The 24,393-nt window shown below is 44.3% G+C and overlaps 1 protein-coding gene across 1 annotated transcript in view; it reads left to right on the plus strand.

The window, feature by feature from the left end:
* The window catches only part of LOC141073051 (uncharacterized), a 110,024-nt gene that overhangs the window by 5,265 nt on the left and 80,366 nt on the right, over window positions 1-24,393 (plus strand). The window contains exons 2-3 of the mRNA XM_073560370.1: window positions 11,449-11,552; window positions 12,983-14,205. Of these exons, the coding sequence (XP_073416471.1) occupies window positions 11,489-11,552; window positions 12,983-14,205 (1,287 nt within the window). The 5' untranslated portion in view covers window positions 11,449-11,488. The remainder of the gene's footprint in view (window positions 1-11,448; window positions 11,553-12,982; window positions 14,206-24,393) is intronic.

Raw genomic sequence — 24,393 nt, forward strand, 5'->3', positions numbered from 1 at the left:
AAACTGGGGCCACACACTGTGCATCATAACTGGGGCCACTCACTGTGCATCATAACTGGGGCCACTCACTGTGCAGCATAACTGGGGCCACTCACTGTGCAGCATAACTGGGGCCACTCACTGTGCAGCATAACAGGGGCCACTCACTGTGCAGCATAACAGGGGCCACTCACTGTGCAGCATAATTGGGGCCACTCACTGTGCAGATAATTGGGGCCACTCACTGTGCAGATAATTGGGGCCACTCACTGTGCAGATAACTGGGGCCAGTCACTGTGCAGCATAACTGGGGCCAGTCACTGTGCAGCATAACTGGGGCCAGTCACTGTGCAGCATAAAAGGGGCCAGTCACTGTGCAGCATAACTGGGGCCACATACTGTGCAGATAACTGGGGCCACTCACTGTGCAGCATAACTGGGGCCACTCACTGTGCAGCATAACTGGGGCCACATACTGTGCAGCATAACAGGGGCCACTCACTGTGCAGCATAACAGGGGCCACTCACTGTGCAGCATAACTGGGGCCACTCACTGTGCAGCATAACTGGGGCAACATACTGTGCAGCATAACTGGGGCCACTCACTGTGCAGCATAACTGGGGCCACTCACTGTGCAGCATAACTGGGGCCACATACTGTGCAGCATAACAGGGGCCACTCACTGTGCAGCATAACTGGGGCCACTCACTGTGCAGCATAACTGGGGCAACATACTGTGTAGATAACTGAGGCCACTCACTGTGCACCCTCGGCTTATACACGAGTCAATAAGTTTTCCCAGTTTTTTGTGGCAAAATTAGGGGGGTCGGCTTATACTCGGATCGGCTTATACTCGAGTATATACGGTAAGTCTCCATCTCAAAGCCACCCACTTTGAGATACATAATGGCCACTCAACACTCTGCCATTCATCCCTTCTCCTGGGACCTCCACACAGAGCCCCCTATCTGACACAGTGGTTACTACACCACACCGCTATAAATAGTAAATCAAACCACCCTTTATCACCCCCTTAGTTAGGGAAAAAATAAAAATAGTATATTCCCATTTTCCCATTAGGGTTGGGGTTAGGGTTTGGGCTAAAGTTAGGATTAGGTTTGGGGTTAAAGTTAGGGATAGGGGTGTGTTAGTGTTAGGTTTGTGGTTAGGGTTATGGTTAGGGTTGGGATTAGGGTTAGGGGTGTATTGGGGTTAGGGTTGGAGTTTTAATTTAGTGGGTTTCCACTGTTTAGGCACATCAGGGGCTCTCCAAACGCGACATGGCGTCTAATCTCAAACCCAGCCAATTTCCTTCCGAGCGCTGGCATGCACCCAAACTGTGGTTTACCCCTACATATGGAGTATCAGCATAGTCAGGACTAATTTTGGGGTCCAATTTCTCCTGTTACCCTTGGGAAAATAAAATATTGGGGGCGAAAATACCATTTTTGTGAGAAAAAAAAAGGATTTTTTATTTTTACGGCTCTACATTATAAACTGTGAAGCACTTGAGAGTTCAAAGTGCTCACCACACTTCTAGATAAGTTCCTTAGGGGGTTTACTTTCCAAAATGGTGTCATTCGTGGGGGGTTTCCACTGTTTAGGCACATCAGGGGCTCTCCAAATGCGGCATGGCGTCTGATCTCAATTCCAACCAATTTTGCATTGAAAAAGTCAAACGGCACTCCTTCCCTTCCGAGCTCTGCCATGCACCCAAACAGTGGTTTACCTGCATATGTGGGGTATCAGCGTACTCAGGACAAATTGTACAACAACTTTTGGGGTCCAATTTTGACTCTCTGATTTAAGGGTATAAAAATTTTCAACATTTTTGCCAAACTTTTGCAAGTCATCAAAAAGGAAGTAGTAGAAAAAAGATAAAGCAGTTAGTGTAGTTAGGGAAGGATATAGAATGTATAAAGTATGTTAGAAAAAAATTAGATTATCGCATGAAATAGTTGAGCTGAATCTGTGCTGCACTTTATATACTTGCTCAGTAGTGATCAGTGCTTTGGAGTCGTAAATCAGGGAAATTGAGGAGCTGTTTTGGCTCGCTGACTCCACAACCCTTGTTGCTTATTACAAAGGATCCTCTATTATGTATAGTGCCATCTTCTATATAGTGCTGTACATAAGGGGGGAAAAAATGCTGTCTCTCTCATTTTGTGTGTGCAGATGTGCATCAGATCACCTGTGTGTTAATCACATGACTTACCACATGATCTCTCAAAGGGAATCATGTGACATATCATGTGATACATCGGGTGCTGAGGGTCCCATGCCCTCTAAACTGCCCAGGGTTCTGGCTACTGTTAATTTGCCCTCCCCCATGTGTCGACCCTTTTTTATTTTCACAATGAGTCTGGCAATTGCATTTCTCTGAAGTTACACATCACATATCAGAGGTGCAGGGATCACTTCAACATAAAAAGCAAATAACCTGTCTCTGGGCTGGAGGTGACATCACAGAATGGGGGATGAGCAACAAAACACCAGGTCTTAACAATGTGTGTAAAGGCCCCATCACATACAGCGAGATCGCTAGTGAGATCGCTGATTTTGTGATGCAACAGCGATCTCGCTGTGTGTGGCACGCATCAGTGACCGCCCCCCTGCCGGGTATCGCTGATCGTGCTCTAATGTCCTGGGCCATTTTTTGATTATTGGTCTCCCGCTGGCCAGCACGCATCGCTGCGTGTGGCAGCGGGAGACCAACGATCAGCGAGCTCCCAGCGCTGTAAGCAGACGCTGGGAGCTGGTATCCAAGGTAAATATCGGGTAACTAAGCGCGCGCGTCGCTTAGTTACCCGTTGTGTACATTGGATACCTGCGTGCTGGTGCTGGGAGCTGGTATCCAAGGTACACAGCGGGTAACTAAGTGACGCGCGTGCTTAATTACCCGATATTTACCTTGGATACCAGCTCCCAGCGCGAGCACGCAGGTATCCAAGGTACACAGAGGGTAACTAAGCTACACAATTGCTTAGTTACCCGATATTTACCTAGGATACCAGCGTCCTCGCTGGTCCTGATCGCTGATGAAATCTGCCTGTTTCACAGCTCATCAGCGTTCACGTAGCGACGCACCAGCGCTCCTGACAAGGTCGTATCGTTGTCGGGATCGCTGGTGCATCGTTTAGTGAGACGGGACCCTAAGACTTTGGCAATTTCTAGGCATCAATCAAATTGAGGACGTGTCCAAGGTTCTGCCTCCCCCCGGGCTGTGTATACTTTACACAAAATGTGACTGTTAGGTTTCAGGTTTATTTCCTACAGGAAAGATATATATCTTTGTACCGTGTTAGCCAGTAGATAGAAGAATATTCAGAATTGAGAGTCCTCAATGGTTGATACCTTTTAATGGCTAACTGAAAAGATGGTAACAAGTACCACAGGGCTCTGTCCTGGGCCCTGTATTGTTCAACATCTTTATCAACGATTTAGATGAAGGAATTGAGGGTAAACTGATTAAATTTGCTGATGACACAAAGCTAGGAGGGATAGCTAATACTAGAGAAGAGAGAGAGAGGATTCAAAAAGATATAAATAAACTGGAGAAGTGGGCAGCAACTAACAGAATGGTTTTTAACAGGGAGAAATGCAAAGTACTACATCTGGGCAATAAAAATGAAAAAAGCATATACAGAATGGAAGGAATAGGGCTAAGTGACAGCACATGTGAAAAAGACTTGGGTATACTAATAGATCACAGACTGAATATGAGTCAACAGTGTGATGCAGCAGCAAAAAAGGCAAATGCAATTCTAGGATGTATTAACAGAAGCATACAGTCTAGATCACGTGAAGTCATTATTTCCCTCTACTCCTCTTTGGTCAGACCTCATCTGGAATATTGTGTCCAGTTTTTGGCACCACATTTTAAAAAAGACATCAACAAACTGGAGCAAGTTCATAAAAGAGCGACCAGAATGGTGACCGGTCTGCAAACCCTGTCTTATGAGGAAAGGTTGCAGGATTTGGGAATGTTTAGTTTGCAAAAGAGAAGACTGAGAGGAGACTTAATAGCTGTCTACAAATATCTAAAGGGCTGTCACATTGTAGAAGGATCAACTTTATTCTCATTTGCACAAGGAAAGACTAGAAGCAATGGGATGAAACTGAATGGGAGGAGACACAGATTAGATATTAGAAAAAAGTTTTTTTTGACAGAGTGATCAATGAGTGGAACAGGCTGCCACGAGAAGTGGTGAGTTCTCCTTCAATGGAAGTCTTCAAACAGAGGCTGGACAGACATCTGACTGGGATGATTTAGCGAATCCTGCTTTGAGCAGGGGGTTGGACCAGATGGCCCAGGAGGTCCCTTCCAACTCTACGATTCTATGATTCTATGTTGCAAGCTTTCGAGACTACGCAGGTCTTTTCATCAGGCTAGACTAAAACAAAATCTGAAGGACCTTTTATTTTAAGAAACTTGTTTGCAACTTTTTGCTGAATGTCATTTGTTATCTACTTTTAGTATTTATTAAGCATTAGGATGGTTCTCATTATATTAGACTCCATGAAATAAGTTCTGTCTTCTGTTTTGAAATAAATCCATGTGCTAAACCTTGTTATGTGGAGAAGTGATGGGGTCACTGAGGGCTTCTGAAAAATGCTGGTTCCTTAACTGAACTTAAGTGGCAAAGACCCCAACATGAGAAGCCTGACTAAGACCATACATAAATGCAAAAATGAACAAGTTTATTGAGAAATTGATAAAATCATATAAAAATGTTATTAAAGGAAGCCATATGTAACGACCTGGGTGGTGGAACTACTGTGCCGAGGACCAAGGAAAGCCTGGAGGGGCGTAACTAGTTTCCTCAGCAAACTCAACCTCAAATACACATCTGTGTCGCTACTGTGATCCAAGGTTAGATAAAGGAGGTGGGACCAGGTGCTACATCAGGACTGACCTCGGGTAGATGGCAGCTCACCGCGGGTAGCAGGACGGCGTGGAGGAAAAAATAGTAGATGAAGGCAGGCACTGTAGGAACACGGGCACCATGGATACAAACTGGACCAGCTGATGTATAGATATGCACTGGAAGGTGCCTGCAGGACGGGCTGTTGAACAGATGAGCACTAGCGGGTGCATGCGGGACCAGCTGATGTAGAGATGAACACTGTCAAGTGTTTGCTGGACTGGTTGATGTAGAGATGAGCGCTGGCAGAAGGACACTTGCAGTTGTGGACTGGTCCGGCTGTACAGACAGGCTGGCACAGCTGATAGATAAGCAGGCAGATATGGCTTATAAGCGGGTATACAGGAATACGAGCACTGGGACGTAAGAACTGACAAGTGTTTAGGAACAAGGTTACTACGTTGCACAGGCACCTCCCTTCAGGTGGAGGTGCTTTAAATAATGAGTTTCTCCCAGCCATTGGCTGTAGATACTTTAGGAGGGCGCTCTCTGTCCCTTTAAGAGGGCGTAACTGCGCACATGTGCGCCATAAGCACAGTGCCCGGGGATTACCCCGGGCATCATCAGCCAGAGCAGGAAGTATGGGAGGGAGGCCATGGCAGTGAGTAAGTCGGCATCTTTGCAGGGGAACAAGGACAGAAGGCAGAGACATCAGCGCTACACGACACAAGATTAAAACTCAGACAAAAGGAAAAATTAGCATTTCAGTTAGATGCCCCAAGGTAGGCACAATGTAGATGGGCATGTATGAAGTAATGAAGAGGAGATGATGACGTATAGATACCCTATTTTTCACTTTGTAGGACTCACTCAGTGCTGAATTCTCATCTCTTGAGATCTCAGTCCCGAGATCACCATGTGCGCATGCGCCGCCCCCGGCGGCGTGTGCCATATTGCCGGAGTCCATCACACAGAGGGAACCGAGAAAGTGCACCGGGGCCCTGGCCTGTCGCAAAATATTGGCAGAGCCCCGGGCTGTTCACCTGGAGACACCGCTGGGCACCTGGAGACACCGCTGGGCACCAGAAACACCGCTAGACACAGCACTGCGGGGCACCCGGAGACACCCGGCAGCAGCACAAGCCCCCTGGCAGCAGCACAAGCCCTCCTGGTAGCAGCACAAGACCCCCTGGCATCGCACTGCACATCGGAGCACCCCCTCATCCCTTCCAGCAGCATGCAGCATCACTCCACTCCTGCCTCTTCCAGCAGCGATCCTGTGACCCCGCTTCACCGCAGCTACAACCCCCGGTAAGCAATAAGACGCATGGATTATAAGAAGCACCACCATTTTATTAAAAAAATATTTTTTTCTTATTTTTCTCCTCAAAATTTGGGGTGCGTCTTATAATCCGGAACGTCTTATAAAGCGAAAAATAGGTTAATAAGAAAAAGACGCAACAGTCAGCGGTGAATGAAACCTATTATGAGGGGACTCCATGTTCCCAGCCAACCTGACGCTAAATCATGTCCTCAATGGACCACGGGGTGGGAATTGGAAGGAAGCATGGCCCAAAACGAAACTGTGGATTGTCAAACTCAGTACCCTGAAACTCCATGGACTGAATGAACATCGCAGTTCTGCTCCTTTCATGTGGGCTTGTCTGTTTGCGACTTTCCTTTTTTCTTTTATGTATATGTGTATATTGTATATGTATTCACATCTTTTATGTTGAACTACATAAGAGCTGTATATGTATTTTCTGTTCTGTTTTGCACTCTTGTCACACGTAAAACTTTCCTTATTTTGATTATTTCAATATATATCGCTCTTTATTTGTACGCATTCATGCTCTTCTTTTTCACATATTTATCTATAAAAAGTTTTAATACCTTTTCCTTTTTTCATATTTTTTATTTTGTATTAATATTTTCATACTTATATTCATTTTTTTTTTTTCTTATTAGACCTTTGTTTACACTTCCCTTTCATTCATCCATTCAAGATTTTTTTCCCACTGTCTTTCATCACCCTTTGAGGGTTTATCATTGTTTGTCTTCATGCACTTTACTTCATTATTTTACTAATATAACATCCTCTGCAGGTATTATTTAGGTATGTAGTCCAATTTTTATGTACCGTTGTGATGATCTTGGTCTGTCACATGTCGCTCCTATAATTTATGCAGTGTCATCAGTATTACCCTGCATCCCGTGATCACATGACTTCACATGTGACCGGACTCCTCGTTCACGCCCCTTCCTCTCACTAGTCATTCAGCTGGTGACCACATGACTGCTGACCTGATGTACACATGTGACCACCAGTAGACCCACCTCCTGGCATCCAGCACCATCTTGGACACATGTTTTATTATGGAGCACTCCAGTGAGGTAAGTTGTAATCCTATTGCTTTATCTATGTAAAAAGCAGGGCTGTGGAGTCGGTAAGCTAAACCCCCCGAGTCTGACTCCGACCCCACAGCACTGATCACCACTGAGCATGAGCACAGATTCATCTCAGCTAAAAGACGAGATCCTTGGATCAGGAACAGAACAGACATTTATAGGACATTTCATAACGTTCCCAAATTATTGTACTGAATTGTACTACAAAACCCAATTTATTATATATTTTAGGGGTTGGTCCATTTTATACAGACTCCCAACGCCACCAAAATGGACACCGACTCCGATTCCACAGCTCTGTATATACTTACCCCTGATGAAGCACGCTGTATGAAACGCATGTCTAGTTGGCCAGGCATTTAGCGCTCCCCTTTCCTTTGGTCGGGACTATGCTGTAATATTGCATAAATTATTATTGGGTGTTTTTCTCTGCTGTGTGTGATTCCAGTCACTTTATATTTGTTGGATGTCTAGCATTACTATATTCATTTATGCCTATTGATTATAGCTGGCACCACTATATACTGTATATTATTAATAATGGCCTTCAGCTTGGTCTGGAGCCTTGGCGACTTGATTGATGAATCCTGGCACACCCTGCAAACACGTTTCCTGCAGCGGTGCTCCAGGTGCGCTGAACGTCTGTGGAGAAAATCCAATCTACACGAAGATTTCATCCATTATAAGTTTATGCTTAGAACATACAACACTGCCCTTCACCTCTCCAAACAAACCTATTTCAACACCCTCATCACATCACTGTCCAATAACCCTAAACGTCTCTTTGACACTTTTCATTCTCTACTCAACCCAAGAGTACAGGCCCCAACCACGGAGCTCCGAGCTGACGATCTGGCCAATTACTTCAAAGAAAAAATTGACCAGATCCGACAGGAAATTATCTCCCAATCACCTCATACCATGCACTGTCCTCCCTCCCCCACTGTATCTAGCTCACTCTCTGATTTTGAACCAGTCACAGAAGAAGAATTAAGCAGGCTCCTTGCATCTTCTCGCCCAACCACTTGCACCAGTGACCCATTTCCGTCACATCTCCTCCAGTCCCTTTCCCCTGCTGTCACCCCTCACCTAACTAAAATATTTAACCTCTCTCTCTCTTCTGGTATCTTTCCCTCCTCATTTAAGCATGCCATCATACATCCACTACTTAAAAAACCATCCCTCGACCACAACTGTGCCGCTAACTATAGACCTGTCTCTAATCTTCCCTTCATCTCTAAACTCCTGGAACGCCTGGTCCACTCCCGTCATATCTGCTGTCTCTTTGATAACGCTCTTCTCGACCCTCTCCAATCCGGTTTCCGCTCTTTACACTCTACTGAAACTGCCCTCACTAAAGTCTCTAATGATCTACTAACAGCTAAATCAAATGGTCACTACTCCATGCTAATTCTCTTGGATCTCTCTGCATCATTCGACACGGTGGATCATCAGCTCCTCCTCACTATGCTCCGTTCCATTGGCCTCAAGGACACCGTTCTCTCCTGGTTCTCCTCCTATCTCTCTGACCGCTCCTTTACTGTATCTTTTGCCGGTTCCTCCTCCTCTCACCTTAACCTTACTGTTGAGGTTCCTCAAGGATCGGTTCTAGGCCCCCTCCTCTTCTCCTTGTACACTGCCCCTATTGGTTAAACAATCAGTAGATTTGGTTTCCAGTACCATCTCTATGCTGATGACACCCAATTATACGCTTCTTCTCCTGACATCACGCCAGCCTTTCTAGAAAACACCGGCGATTGTCTAAACGCTGTGTCTAACATCATGTCCTCACTATATCTGAAACTGAACCTGTCAAAGACTGAACTCCTTGTGTTTCCTCCCTCTACTAATGTACCTATAACCGACATTGCCAATTCCGTGTGTGGTTCCACTATTACTCCCCAGCAACATGCCCGCTGTCTTGGGGTCTTACTTGACTCCGAGCTTTCCTTTGCCCCCCACATTAGATCACTGGCTCGCTCTTGTCATCTGCACCTCAAAAACATTTCTAGAATTCGACCTTTACTTACTTTTGACTTTGCAAAAACTCTTACTGTTTCTCTTATTCATTCTCGTCTCGACTATTGTAACTCTCTTCTAATCGGTCTCCCTCTTACCAAACTCTCCCCCCTCCAATCTGTCTTGAATGCTGCAGCCAGGATCATATTCCTCACCAATCATTACACCGATGCCTCTACCTTGTGCCAGTCCTTACACTGGCTACCCATCCACTCCAGAATCCTGTACAAACTTATTACCCTCACCCACAAAGCACTCCATGGCTCAGCACCACCCTACTGCTCCTCCCTTGTTTCAGTATGCCACCCTACCCGCGCCCTCCATTCTGCTGATGACCTGAGGTTAGCATCCTCAATAATCAGAACCTCCCACTCCCGTCTCCAAGACTTTACACGTGCTGCGCCAATTCTTTGGAATGCACTTCCCAGGTCAATACAATTAGTCCCCAATCCCCACAATTTTAAGCGTGCCCTGAAAACGCATTTATTCAGACTGGCCTACCGCCTCAACACATTAATCTAATCTATCCCTGGGTGGCACAGTCAAAAGTTTTACCATAACCAGGTTCCCCGCATCATGTTCCCACATGCTTTATGCGCCCTTTGTGTCTGTACTGTTACACACTTAACATTATGGCTGGTCCATACAATCAGGGAAATTATTACCACCCACCTTTCGTGTCTACCTCTTTACTCATAGATTGTAAGCTTGTGAGCAGGGCCCTCATTCCTCTTGGTATTTGTTATAATCTATGTGATTATTGTTATGCTGTAATGTCTATTGTCTGAACAAGTCCCCTCTGAAATGTAAAGTGCTGCGGAATACTTCGGCGCTATAGAAATAAAATTTATTATTATTATTCTCTGTAGAAAGATTGATCTTGTGCAAGCCTAGATAGGTCCACCAGGATCTTCTCCGCCACTATCTTGATAGTATGAAGCCATTGGGTTGTTGGTCTCCCTCTTTGCTTTGTTCCGTCTATTCTTCCAACCATGATGTCCTTCTCCAGTGATTGCTCTCTTCGTATGATGTGTCCAAACTTTGGATACTGTGTATACTTGTACCTTATTATTACTGGTATCATTCACCTTTGACTATTGTGTCTTCTTTTTATTTATCTATACTTCATTCATTTATCTCATTCCTTCATACATGCCCATCTGCATTGTGCCATTCCTACGGGCATCTAACTGCCCTGCTCATTTTTTCTTTTCTTGGGTTCTTAACCTTGTATTTCATCCTTGTACTGTATGTTTTTATCTATGTTTCATTAGTTGTTTACTTTTAAATTTTTGAATGGTCTTAGTCAGGCTTCTTATATATTGGTATCATCACAATCCTTAGTGGAGGAAGTTTTGGGTGGTTATGCTTGAGCTTCAGTTGCACATTAGAGATGTAATGATATGAGACAGACTAGGTGGTCTTGCAGTGGATACCCCCGGTCACATCCACACATTACGTCAACATCTGCAAGTGCGGACATGACAATGGCCTTGCATATATGAGAGAAGTACGGGCAGATAGAACATGTTCATCTACCTATCTCTTTAGTCTAGACCAGTATTTCCCCAGCTCCAATCCTCGTGGCCCCCCACGGGTCATGTTTTCAGGATTTCCTTAGTATTGCACAGATGGTGGAAGTATCATCAAGGCATCAGGAATTCTCTCACCTGTGCAACTCTTTGGAAATTATGAAAACATGACCCATGGGGGCCGTGAGGACTGGAGTTTGGGAACCACTGATTTAGGCCACACTGAGCTGCATGTAAATATAAAAAAGGATGGACAATTCCTTTACCATACCATTTATATCTCAGGTGAACACCATTAAAAAAAAAATTGCTTATGACCCCACTATAAATATGTACCCCAAAAATAAAAAATTTCCAAGTAAAACAGTTCTTATATGATGGAAAAATAAAAATGTCAGGGCATCCGAAATGTGAAGACAAAATAATGAAGGAAGTCAGTGAACCCTGCTCCAGCGACCCCGGCTTCTATCACTAGGCACCGCTATACTGACTCTGAGGGCGGCACTGGTGATATAGGAGGTGGTGATGTCGGTATCAGTTGGCGGCTCAGGGGTCACACGAGCTTGTAGTAAAAGCGTCCATCTCGAACATTCCACGTGAGTTTTCCTTCTGTCTGTGACTTATTATATATTATTATTTTCAGAGTTTTGAAATCCAGGGAAAAATTTGATGAATAATCCGTAATGGAGAAAAGAGAAAGCGATGTGCGGGGAGATGAGTGGCGGTGCAAAGAGGAAGATCTTACAGGTAACCGTCTTGATGAGGAGTCACCACGAAATAAGAGAAGAGTCACATTCTCCTCATTCACCGGACCGGACAATTCTGGGATATAAGTTATATGTTATTTTGGGGCCGTAGATTTCCCCCACTCAGCTAACATACAGTTTACTGTATATATGGCTGGCAATGTGATGGCGCTATGTAGGATAACATCGGCTGTGCGTCTACAATATGGATTTAAGAATAGATTGAGATGATAGAACATCGGTGACGTAACAAACCTCGTTTAGTCTTTTATTATGATATCCATCACGGCTTCTGGATTAATATGTAACCTAATTAATATACTGAACTGGGCAGAGCTTCAAACATACTCGTTTTCAGATAATTTCCTCATAGTTACAGTCAGGAGTAGATTATATGAGAAAGCAGAATAATGCCTGGGCTTATCCAGCCTTATATTTGCGCCATTGCCATGACTTCCTAATGCACAGCCATACGGCTCCTCTGCACTTCGCTGTGCATATAGCGGTCATGGAGCATGTGAAATGTGCTGCACCTGTTTGCACTGACTCCTGAGCATTTCACGTGACACAAGTGGTACAGTATGAGCGTGTCCTGGGATTCACATGAATGTTGGGGTGCTAGTTATCTACTATAGGTAGTACCTGAGCAATAGACAAAAGTTCCCCAGCACACACCGAGGTATGCAGCATAAGGAAGCCAATTATTCTTCATTATTCAAGAACAGTCCAGGCCACAGACATGTAATCAGTGACATTAGTATAGACACATAATTATACCTGAGTCTGCTGTCTGATGTCTCTTCTGAATCCTCTGTAACGATGAACGTTTGACCAGGCATTCATCTGTTCTCTATGCACAGAGAGAAGAAAAATGCTCTCATATGATCCATCAGTATTTAGTATTTAAACCATAAATTAAGTTATATTTTCTCTGTAGCCACTTTCTTCGAGTCATTGAGGTGCTAAAGGGAGATGTAACAGTCACTGCTCAGATAGAGATGACTGCAACAACCGTCTACTTCCCCTGAAGAGTGAAAGCGATCACTTTCAAGGAGAATATAACTGATGATATAGGAAGCTGATTGGGGCTTATTAGTGTTCATTGTGATGTTGCAATGATGGTTCGTTTTCTTTCTCTCATGCATTTTTTTTATTGCAGGACATACTGTATATATTATGCAATCATTGTCAAACCTTTTAATCTTTGACGTTTGCACAAGGCAATGATCGGGTCGAGAAGGAACATTAGTACAATTGACTCTTTGTGCAATCATCACATCATAGACATGACACTTTAGTCAGTTAATGAAAAATTGCTACATAATTTTGTATGATATTTTTAACTTTTTCTTAAATTTGTAATTTTCATATTTAGATTAATACATTTTTTAAGGTTTTGATCAAGACTCAAATCACTTTTATTCTCTGCAGATGAGTATAATAGCAGCTCCGAAGGACATCTGATATCTTCGTATATTAAAGTAGAAGTTGATAGCTTCAAAGAAGAAACATATGAAGAGCATGGCGACATCTCAGATATACCCTCAGCCCTTCCAAGCAGAGAGCAATCTCCTAATTCATCACAGACTGTTAAGCAAAATAAAAATGTGGAAAATAAAAGCGCGTCCACAAGAAAGAAGCCAATTTCATGCTCTGAATGTGGTAAATGTTTTACTCAGAAATCAAATCTTGTTGTCCATGAGAGACTTCACACCGGAGAGAAGCCATTCTCATGCTCAGAATGTGGAAAATGTTTTTCTCAGAAATCAAATCTTGTTGCGCATGAGAGGCGTCACACGGGAGAGAAGCCATTTTCATGTTCAGAATGTGGAAAATGTTTTACAGAAAAAGCAACCCTTCTTGGACATCAGAGTAATCACACAGGAGAGAAACCATATTCATGCTCAGAATGTGGGAAATGTTTTACTAAGAAATCACAACTTGTTAGACATGAGAGAACTCACACAGGAGTGAAGCCATTTTCATGTTCAGAATGTGGGAAATGTTTTACAGATAAATCAATTCTTGTTACACATGAGAGATCTCATACAGGAGAGAAGGAATTTTCATGTTCAGTTTGTGGGAAACGTTGTAATAAGAAATCTCATCTTATTATACATGAGAGAATTCACACAGGAGAGAAGCCATATTCATGTTCAGAATGTGGAAAAAGTTTCACAGAAAAATCAAGACTTGTTACACATCAAAGAGTTCACACAGGGGAGAAGCCATTTTCTTGCTCACAATGTTGTAAATCGTTTTCTAATAAATCAAATCTTGCTGAGCATGAGAGATGTCACCGACAAGAGAAGCCATTTTTATGTTCAGAATGTGGAGAATGTTTTACTGATAAATGTCATCTTGCCAGGCATCAGAGAATTCACACCGGAGCGGCTCAATTTTCATGTTCAGAATGTGAGAAATGTTTTACTAATAAATCTCATCTTAATAGACATAAGATAATTCACACCGGAGAGAAGCCATTCTCGTGTTCAGAATGTGGGAAATGTTTTAATAACAAAACTCATCTTATTACACATGAGAGAATTCACACCGGAGAGAAGCCATTCTCATGTTCAGAATGTGGGAAATGTTTTACTAGGAAATCACATCTTGTTAGACATCAGAGACGTCACACTGGGAATAAGCCATTTTAACCTCTTTGTAACCAAGCCCAATTTTTCAAATCTGACATGTCACTTTGTGGTAATTACAATGGCATTTATCAACTTATACTAGTTACCTGGAATGTTTTTCCTGACATTATATTTTATGTCTGTAATAAATTTAATTCAATATCTCTTGTTGTTATTTATTAAAATATAAGAAAATCAACAAAAAATATGAAAAATTAGCAAAATTCAAACTTTGTTTATACCCGTAAACCAAATAGTTAGAATACACAAAAAAGTGACTAACATTTACCTTCTGTTTTAGTATGCCACCATAATTCTTCAAATGCCCTTTTATTTTGTCAAAAGGGTTAGGGCATTATGTTAGGGCAATTTACAAAAACAATTTACAAAACTTATTATCCAGTACTCCTCTCTGGACAGCACCCAAGGAGGTAGTCTGTCCTTGACCTATGACATTACAGAATTAGAGATGTTAAAAGGCCTCTCCCACCTCCACTCTCCAGTGTTTTTCCTATCCCCACAGAGGAGAGTTGGATAGTTGCATGATGTTGGTCCTAGAGTCAGGATATCTTATCATGTGGATAATCAGAGTACAGTCTCAGGGGGATCAGGTGGAGTGGGCTTTCCCTTTACCCTGTCAAGCAGTCCAGGGCCAACACCTTTCTGGGTAGAGGTCCATCAGCCAACAACCAGCCTGTGCACATCTGCTATAATGCCTCTTTCCTGGTTGTGACACTGCTTCCCTCCTGTCAGGAACAGCGCACTGCACTTGCTCACTGAGCCAGTGCGCGTGTCCTGAGTATAAAAACAGTGCTCAAAGATACCTGTGGAGCGGGCAGCAGCGGTGACAATGCATGCTCCAGGACCTGAAGCACGTGACTGCTGGGGGCGTGGCCTAAGCTCCACAGAGCTAGGAGCTGCAGGGAAACTCCTAGAAAGGTAACTACAGGACAATGTTACCAAGGGGCATAGACAGGGACGTAAATCAGATCAAGCCGGGTCAAAGCACGAGATAGCAGGACAGTACCAAAGGGTTAGACAGAGCGAATAGTCAGGACGTAGCAATAGATCAGAAAACCAGAACGGGCAATGGACGGTACAATAGGGACAAACTGCAACGGAGTAACAATAGCCAAGCCAGGAGGTCAGAACCGGAGAAGACAATAGTACCAAAACGAGAGACGGAGTACAGAGTGAGGGAACAGGCCGGGTCATACACGGGAATCAAACAAGCAATGCAGAATACACGCACACCAGGGGGGTCAGACACAGCCAGAATAACAGTATAGCTGACAGGGAATGCTAGTCTGGAGTGAGTATAAATACGCCACCCAGATCCAAAGAGAGGCCGGCAAAAGTTAACCCTGTGAGAACAGGACATTAACCATGACAGTACCCCCCTCTTAATGGGGGGCCACTGGATCCCCAGGTTTCTCGGTATTTGGCATGAAAAGCCCGCACCAGTCGATCAGCGTGCACCGAACTGGCCGGAACCCATGACCGATCCTCCATGGAATATCCCTTCCAATGAATAAGGTACTGAAGTCTCCGGCGCACCCACCGTGAATCAATGATGCGCCCTACTTCGTACTCCAGTTGACCCTCTACCAACACTGGTGGAGCCACAGATGAGGGATCTTCTTTAACTGTCCCCACAGGTTTTAATAGGGACCTGTGGAAGACGTTAGATATTTTGAAGGAGTTGGGCAACTGTAATCTGTATGCCACCGGGTTGATCACCTCTACAATCTTGTATGGGCCAATAAATTTTGGGCCCAACTTCGTAGAGGGTATTTTAAGTTTGATGTTACGGGTGGACAACCAGACTTTTTCCCCCACTGTTAACGCAGGACCCAACCCCCTCCTCCTGTCCGCAAAATGTTTATACTTCTTCTGGGCTTTGGAGATGTTCCCCTGCACCTCCCTCCAGTGGGTTTTTAACTGTTGTACCATCCCCTCGGCACCAGGGCAATCCGAATCCATACGGGAAAATTCCCCAAACTGCGGAACGAACCCATAATTGACCTGAAAGGGAGACTTTCCGGTAGACTGATTAATACGGCAGTTGAATGCAAATTCTGCCATGGGCAATACCTCACACCAGTCTTCCTGTCTGGAGGAGGCCAAGCATCTCAGAATCTGCTCCAACGACTGGTTGGTGCATTCAGTCTGTCCATTGGATTCCGGGTGATAGGCAGAGGAGAATGACAACGTGACCCCCAACTTCATACAAAACGCTCTCCAAAACCTGGCCACAAATTGCACACCCCTGTCCTACACCACGTTCACGGGCACTCCGTGCAATGGAACAATGTGCTGTATAAACAAGCGGGCCAAGGTTTCAGCAGATGGTAACGCAGGTAATGGCACAAAGTGAGCTTGCTTAGAAAATCTATCAACCACTACCTATACCACTGAGTTGCCCTTGGAAGATGGAAGATTAGTGATAAAGTCCATGGACAGGTGTGTCCATGGTTTATCCGGAATTGGCAAAGGCACCAATTCCTCGGCCGGCCGGACCTGAGAGCTTTTAGAGCGCGCGCACACCCCACAAGAATTTACAAACCTTTTTATATCAGCACCCATAGAGGGCCACCAAAAACCCCTAGCTACTGCCCCCCGGGTAGCTGCAATACCAGGGTGTGCACTTAACACAGAAACATGAAATCCTTGAAGGAGTGTGAGACGGAATTGTTCGGGTACAAACAATTTACCTGGGGGTTTATTTCTGGGAGCTTGTGCTTCCAGAATCTCTCTCTGTAACTCAGAGGAGATTTCAGCTACAACCACTCCCGGTTGAAGAATGGAGGAAGGAGGTTCTGGAGGGGACACAGAATCAAAACTTTGCGATAAGGCATCTGCCTTTACATGTTTAGACCCTGGTCGAAACGTGATGGTAAAATGAAATCGAGAAAAAAAAGTGCCCACCGAGCCTGTCTGGGGGTCAATCTCTTAGCAGACTCGATATAGGCCAGGTTTTTATGATCAGTGATGACCGTAATGGGATGAGCGGCCCCCTCCAAAAAATGCCTCCATTCTTCAAAGGCCAATTTAACCGCTAACAATTCCCTGTTACCGACATCATAGTTTCTCTTTGCCAAAGAGAACTTCTTATAGAAAAAGGCACAGGGTTTGAGGTTAGTCAGGTAGAGGGGCCCTGTGACAATACTGCCCCCACCTCTGAAGCGTCGACCTCGACGATAAAAGGTCTTGACGAATCGGGTTGTACCAACACAGGGGCTGTGGTAAAACACTTCTTTAGTGTAAGGAAGGGATTTTTTGCGGCCACGGACCAATTTTTTTTTACATCTGACCCTTTAAGAGTGTGGTCTGTCAAGGGTTTCACCACCTGCGAGAACCCTTTAATGAACTTCCTATAATAATTAGCGAAGCCCAGAAATAGCTGCAACCCCTTCAGGTCATGAGGCTGGACCCAATCGGTAATGGCCTGAACCTTCCCTGGATCCATGCGGAATCCCTCCCCGGATACAATTACACCCAGAAAAGACAGTTCTTGCATAAAAAATGAGCACTTCTCCAGCTTAGCATACAAATGGTTCTCCCGGAGTCTCATAAGAACCGTATGTAAATGGTGTAAGTGTGACTGACTGTCCTCAGAGTATATCAAGATGTCATCCATGTAGATGACTACATAACGCCCAATCAAGTCAGAAAAAACAACATTAATGAAGTTCTGAAAAACAGCAGGAACGTTAGTGAGGCCAAAGGGCATAACTAGGTTTTCAAACAGCCCCTCAGTTGTCAGGAATGCTGTTTTCCATTCGTCCCCCTCCCAGATCCTTATAAAGTTATAAGCCCCTCGTAGATCGAGCTTAGAAACCATTTGGCCCCCGTGAGTTGGTTGCATAGATCAGGAATCAACGGGAGAGGGTACGTTGTTATGAATGGGTCATCGAGGTGGAAAAAAGCAACACACGCTAAGTCTCGGAAAACCAGAGAGGTTGTAGTTACAACCTGCAGACTGCAACCATGCAGACTGCAGAGCCCTGATCTTAACACACAACTAGAAGCAGTCATGGACGCCTCGTCACAACCGGAGAGCTAAATAAGCCGAAAGAAAAGAGGAAAACTAACTCCCCAGAGCAGACCCCAAAGGAAAGACAGCCCCCCACATGTATTGACGGTGAAGCAAGTTGAAAACACAAACAAAGGCAGAAAAATAGGCTGAGCAAATGATGGGGCCAAACTAACTTGAAAGGACAGGAAAGGAAAGATACTGTCTGCAATCTGCCAAAAAACCCTACCAAAAATAATGTCCAACGCTTCTGATAACAAAATTAACCCTGAAGTCACTAGACTTCTCCCACTATATCAGCACTCTGGAATATTCTGAGACAGAGCAAAAAGAGGCCAATCTAATAAAGGACAAAAAGGCAAATTGGCAAATACAGATAAATAAGAGTGGAAATTCAGCACAGCTGAGCCGCGCTGGCTGACCACACAAAAACTGAGTTGACCAACAAGAGCAAGTGTGAACATTAGCAAAAAACAAACTTAACTTGAGAAGACTGGAGCAGAGCTGAAGTCCAAGACCTGAGAAACAGACTGAATCACCAGCAACAGGATAGGGCGTTAGCTGTCTTATATCCAGTCTGATACTCCAGAGATCCAATCACTATCCTCCTCGTCAGGTGGCAGACCATTACCAATTAAACTAACCTCACTACCTCCTGTCACTACCAGAGGGAGAACGGAAGGAGAACTCCCAGCTGGTGGAGCAGAAAATGAGCTCATAACAGTACCCACCCCTTGAGGAGGGGTCACCGAACCCTCATCCACGCCACCAGGCCGATCAGGATGGGCCCGGTGAAAAGCACGAACCAATCTATCGGCATGAATATCCGAGGCAGAGACCCAAGAATTATCCTCCTGGCCATAACCCCTCCATTTGACCAAATACTGGAGTCCCCGTCTGACCAAGCGAGAATCCAATATTTTCTCTACCTCATATTCCACATTGCCTTTAACCAAAACAGGGTCAGGAGGAGCCGCCACAGGAACTACTGTCTCAACAAACCTCTTGAACAGTGATTTGTGAAATACGGTATGGATTTTGAACGTAACTGGAAGAGCCAACCGAAAAGAAACAGGATTAATAATCTCCAAAATCTTATAAGGTTCAATAAATCTTGGCTTACATTTTGGAGATGCAACTTTCATAGGAATATTCTTAGACGACAACCAAACCCTATCATCCATTTTAAACCGGGGACCAATGGTCCTATGCCGGTTGGAAAAACGCTGAGCCTTTTCCTGAGAGAGTGACAACTTATCCACCACTTGGTCTCATATCTGCTGCATTCTCACAAGCACAGTGTTCACACCTGGGCAGGACGAAGGTTCCACTTGTCCTGAAGAGAATCGAGGATGAAACCCAAAATTACAGAAAAAGGGTGACATCAAAGTGGCAGAACTAGCTCTATTGTTCAGCCCAAATTCGGCCAAGGGCAAAAATGAGACCCAATCATCTTGATCAGCAGATATAAAACATCTTAAATAAGACTCCAATGTCTGGTTTGTTCTCTCAGTCTGCCCATTGGTCTGGGGATGAAACGCGGAGGAGAAGGATAACTGAATTCCCAGATTAGAACAAAAGGCTTTCCAAAATCTGGAAACAAACTGGACCCCTCTATCGGACACAATGTTCTCAGGAATCCCGTGTAACCGAACCACCTGTTGTAAAAACAAGGGTACCAACTCAGCGGAAGATAGCAATTTTGGGAGTGATACAAGATGGACCATCTTCGAAAATCTATCACAAATCACCCAGATAACAGTCATTCTCTGAGAGACAGTAAGATCAGAAATAAAATCCATTGAGATATGGGTCCATGGCCTCCTGGGCACCGGTAGGGGCATCAACAACCCACTAGAACGAGAACAGGATTTAGACCGAGAACAAGTCCCACAGGACTGTACAAAATTCCTGACATCACGAGACAAGGCAGGCCATCAAAACGACCGACTCACCAAATCTCTGGTACCAAAAATACCTGGAAGACCAGCCAATGCGGAGCAATGGACTTCAGACATCACTCTCTTTCTCCACTGGTCAGGAACATACAATCTTCCCATAGGGCAACGCTCAGGTTTATCCTCCTGAAATTTCTCCAGGGCGCGTCTCAAATCGGGCGAAATGGCAGAAAGAACTACCCCCTCACCTAGGATAGTAGTAGGCTCAGTCACATTAAGAGAATCAGCAAAGAAACTCCTAGAAAGGGCGTCTGCCTTAACATTCTTAGTCCCCGGAAGAAAAGAGACCACAAAATTAAAACGCGTGAAAAACAAGGCCCATCTAGCCTGTCTAGGATTCAAGCGCTTAGCCGACTCCAGATAAATCAGATTCTTGTGATCGGTGAGGACCACAAATTGATGTCTAGCTCCCTCCAACCAATGTCTCCACTCCTCAAATGCCCATTTCATGGCCAACAATTCCCGATTCCCCACGTCATAGTTGCGTTCAGATGGGGAGAACTTTCGAGAAAAGAAGGCACAGGGATTCATCTTAGAAGTCACAGGATCTTTTTGGGACAAAACAGCTCCTGCACCAATCTCAGAAGCGTCTACCTCCACTTGAAATGGAAGTGAGACATCAGGTTGCTGTAGAACTGAAGCTGAAGTAAATCTCCGCTTAAGCTCCTGAAGTGCTGAGACAGCTTCAGGAGACCAATTCAGCACATCAGCTCCCTTCTTGGTCAGATCAGTCAGTGGTTTGACAATACTAGAAAAATTACCTATAAATTTATGATAGAAATTAGCAAAACCCAAAAACTTCTGGAGAGCCTTCAAAGAAGTAGGCTGAACCCAATCATAAATGGCCTGTACCTTGGCCGGGTCCATTTCAATAGTCGATGGAGACAAGATAAATCCCAAAAATGAAATCCTCTGTACACCAAAGAGGCATTTTGATCCCTTAACAAACAGGGAATTCTCCCTCAATATCCGGAACACAGTCCGGACATGTTCCACATGGGAATCCCAATCACTAGAAAAGATCAAAATATCATCCAGATAGATGATCAAGAACTTATCTACAAAGTCTCGAAAAATATCATTCATAAAGGACTGGAAGACAGAAGGGGCATTGGAGAGCCCAAAAGGCATCACCAGGTACTCAAAATGTCCCTCCGGAGTATTAAACGCCGTCTTCCATTCATCCCCGTGCTTGATGCGAATAAGTTTATAAGCCCCCCTGAGGTCAAGCTTAGTAAACCAGCAGGCACTCTTAACTCTGGAGAATAAATCAGACATCAGAGGTAATGGGTACTGATATTTAACCGTCATCTTGTTAAGGGAACAATAATCAATACACGGTCTTAATGAACCATCTTTCTTGGCCTCAAAAAAAAAAACAGCGTCTAAAGGTGACGAGGATGGTCTAATATGACCCTTCTCCAACGACTCCTTAATATAGGATCGCATAGCATCATGTTCGGGTACAGATAAGTTGAAAAGCCGACCCTTGGGAAATTTACACCCAGGCATCAACTCAATTGTACAGTCATAACTTCTATGAGGTGGCAAGGACGCAGACTTACTCTCACTAAATACATCTGAGAAATCAGCCAGATAATCAGGAATATCATAAGACTGAGGAGAGGTGGAGAAGACAGGAGCGTCCCTAAGAACACACTGACAACCCCAACTCACCACAGACACAGATTTCCAATCCAAAACTGGGTTATGAGTTTGGAACCAGGGGAAACCCAGAACAATAGTATCATGTAGATTATGCAGAACCAAAAATTTACAATTTTCTTGGTGGTCTGGGGCAACTCGCATTATCACCTGGGTCCAAAACTGAGGTTTATTCTCTGCCAAAAGAGTGGCATCAATAACCCTCAAAGGAATAGGCGTCTGCAGAGGCGTCATGGACAAACCACAACGTTTAGCAAAGTCCAAATCCATCAGATTCAGAACTGCTCCTGAATCCACAAAAGCCTTTGTGGAAAATGTGGACAAGGAGCAGATCAAAGTAATTGCCAAAAGGAACTTAGGTTGTACACTGCCCACAGCAAATGTGTGTGCAAAACGTTTCTCTCGTTTAGGGCATACAGAAATAGTATGATAGTATGAGAGATGTCTCCACAGAAAAAACACAGCTTATTACGCCTTCTAAACTCCTGACGTTGCGCCCTAGACAACACCCCATCACATTGCATAGGTTCAGACATTTGTTCAGAAAGTGGCAGTGCCTCCCGTGTAGTCTTACGTTCACGTAAACGCCGATCAACTTGAATGGCTAATGACACAGAGCCATCCAGACCAGAGGGAACAGGAAATCCCACCATAACATCTTTTACGGTCTCTGATAAACCTTTCCGAAAGAGAACTGCCAGTGCACTATCATTCCACTTTCGGAATCTTTGACAGTATAACTCTGCAGGATCCTGACCCTGGCTTAATGCCAACAGGGTTCTCTCAGCTTGATCAACGGTATTAGGTTCATCATACAACAACCCCAAAGCCTGAAAAAATGCATCCACATTAGTCAGAATAGGATCTTCAGGTGTTAGAGAAAACGCCCAATCCTGGGGATCGCCGCGCAGCAAGGAGATGACAATTTTAACCTGCTGCACAGAGCTCCCCGATGAGTTAGGCTTCAAGGCAAGAAATAATTTACAATTATTCTTAAAATTCAGAAATTTAGACCGATCCCCAGAAAACACATCTGGACTAGGGATCTTGGGTTCAGCAACATGTGACTGAATGAGGTAGGTAGAAATTCCCTGCACTTCAGCAGCAAGTTGCTCCACACGATCAGACAGTTGCTTAATCTCCATTAGGAGAGAAAAAAAAAATCCTCCTACAGCCCCAGAGAAAAAGAGGAAAAAATATAAAAAAATAAAAAAAAATTCTGACATTTTTTTTCTTTCCCTTTTTTTTGTAAACAATTCCTTCCTGCTTTTGAGTACCCTAGAATCTGCGGTATGGCTGGTGATTCTGTTATGAATGGGTCACCGAGGAGGAAAAAAGCAACACACGCTAAGTCTCAGAAAACCAGAGAGGTTGGTAGCTATGCAGACTGCAGAGCCCTGATCTTAACACACAACTAGAAGCAGTCATGGAGCGTGCCTACGGTGGTCCTGAATGCCTCGTCACAACTGGAGAGCTAAATAAGCCTAAAGAAAGAAAAGAGGAAAACTAACTCCCCAGAGCAGACTCCAAAGGAAAGACAGCCCCCCACATGTATTGACGGTGAAGCAAGATGAAAACACAAACAAAGGCAGAAAAATAGGTTGAGCAAACGATGGGGCCAAACTAACTTGAAAGGACAGGAAAGGAAAGATACTGTCTGCAATCTGCCAAAAAACCCTACCAAAAATAATGTCCAACGCTTCTGATAACAAAATTAACCCTGAAGTCACTAGACTTCTCCCACTATATCAGCACTCTGGAATATTCTGAGACAGAACAAAAAGAGGCCAATCTAATAAAGGACAAAAAGGCAAATTGGCAAATACAGATAAATAAGAGTGGAAATTCAGCACAGCCCAGCCGGGCTGGCTGACCACACAAAAACTGAGTTGACCAACAAGAGCAAATGTGAATATTAGCAAAAAACAAACTTAACTTGAGAAGACTGGTGCAGAGCTGAAGTCCAAGACCTGAGAAACTGACTGAATCACCAGCAACAGGATAGGGCGTTGGTTGTCTTATATCCAGTCTGATACTCCAGAGATCCAATCACTATTCTCCTCGTCAGGTGGCAGACCATTACCAATTAAACTACCCTCACTACCTCCTGTCACTACCAGAGGGAGAGCGGAAGGAGAACTCCCAGCTGGTGGAGCAGAAAATGAGCTCATAACAGTACGTGTTCTTAACAGTAATTTTGTTCAGTTCCCGAAAGTCAAGGCATGGTCGCAACCCACCATCTTTTTTCTTTACAAAGAAAAACCCCGCTGCCACAGGTGAGACCGAGGGCCGAATATGCCCTTTGCGAAGGCTCTCTTTGATGTACTCTTTCATAGCTTGGTGCTCAGGCCCGGACAAATTAAACAAATGAGCCTTGGGTAATTTGGCTCCAGGTACTAAATCGATAGCACAATCAAATGGTCTATGTGGTGGGAGCGCCTCAGCCTTGCTTTCGGAAAATACGTCTTCAAAGTCTCTCAGGTACTCCGGAATACCCTCCAGACCGACAGCCGACACAGATACAGATCTTATCGGATTGACAAAAGG

This window comes from Dendrobates tinctorius, unplaced genomic scaffold (genome assembly GCF_039654945.1).
Source record: "Dendrobates tinctorius isolate UK_male_01 unplaced genomic scaffold, ASM3965494v1 ptg000295l, whole genome shotgun sequence".
In the NCBI taxonomy this organism is placed as follows: Eukaryota; Metazoa; Chordata; class Amphibia; order Anura; family Dendrobatidae; genus Dendrobates; species Dendrobates tinctorius.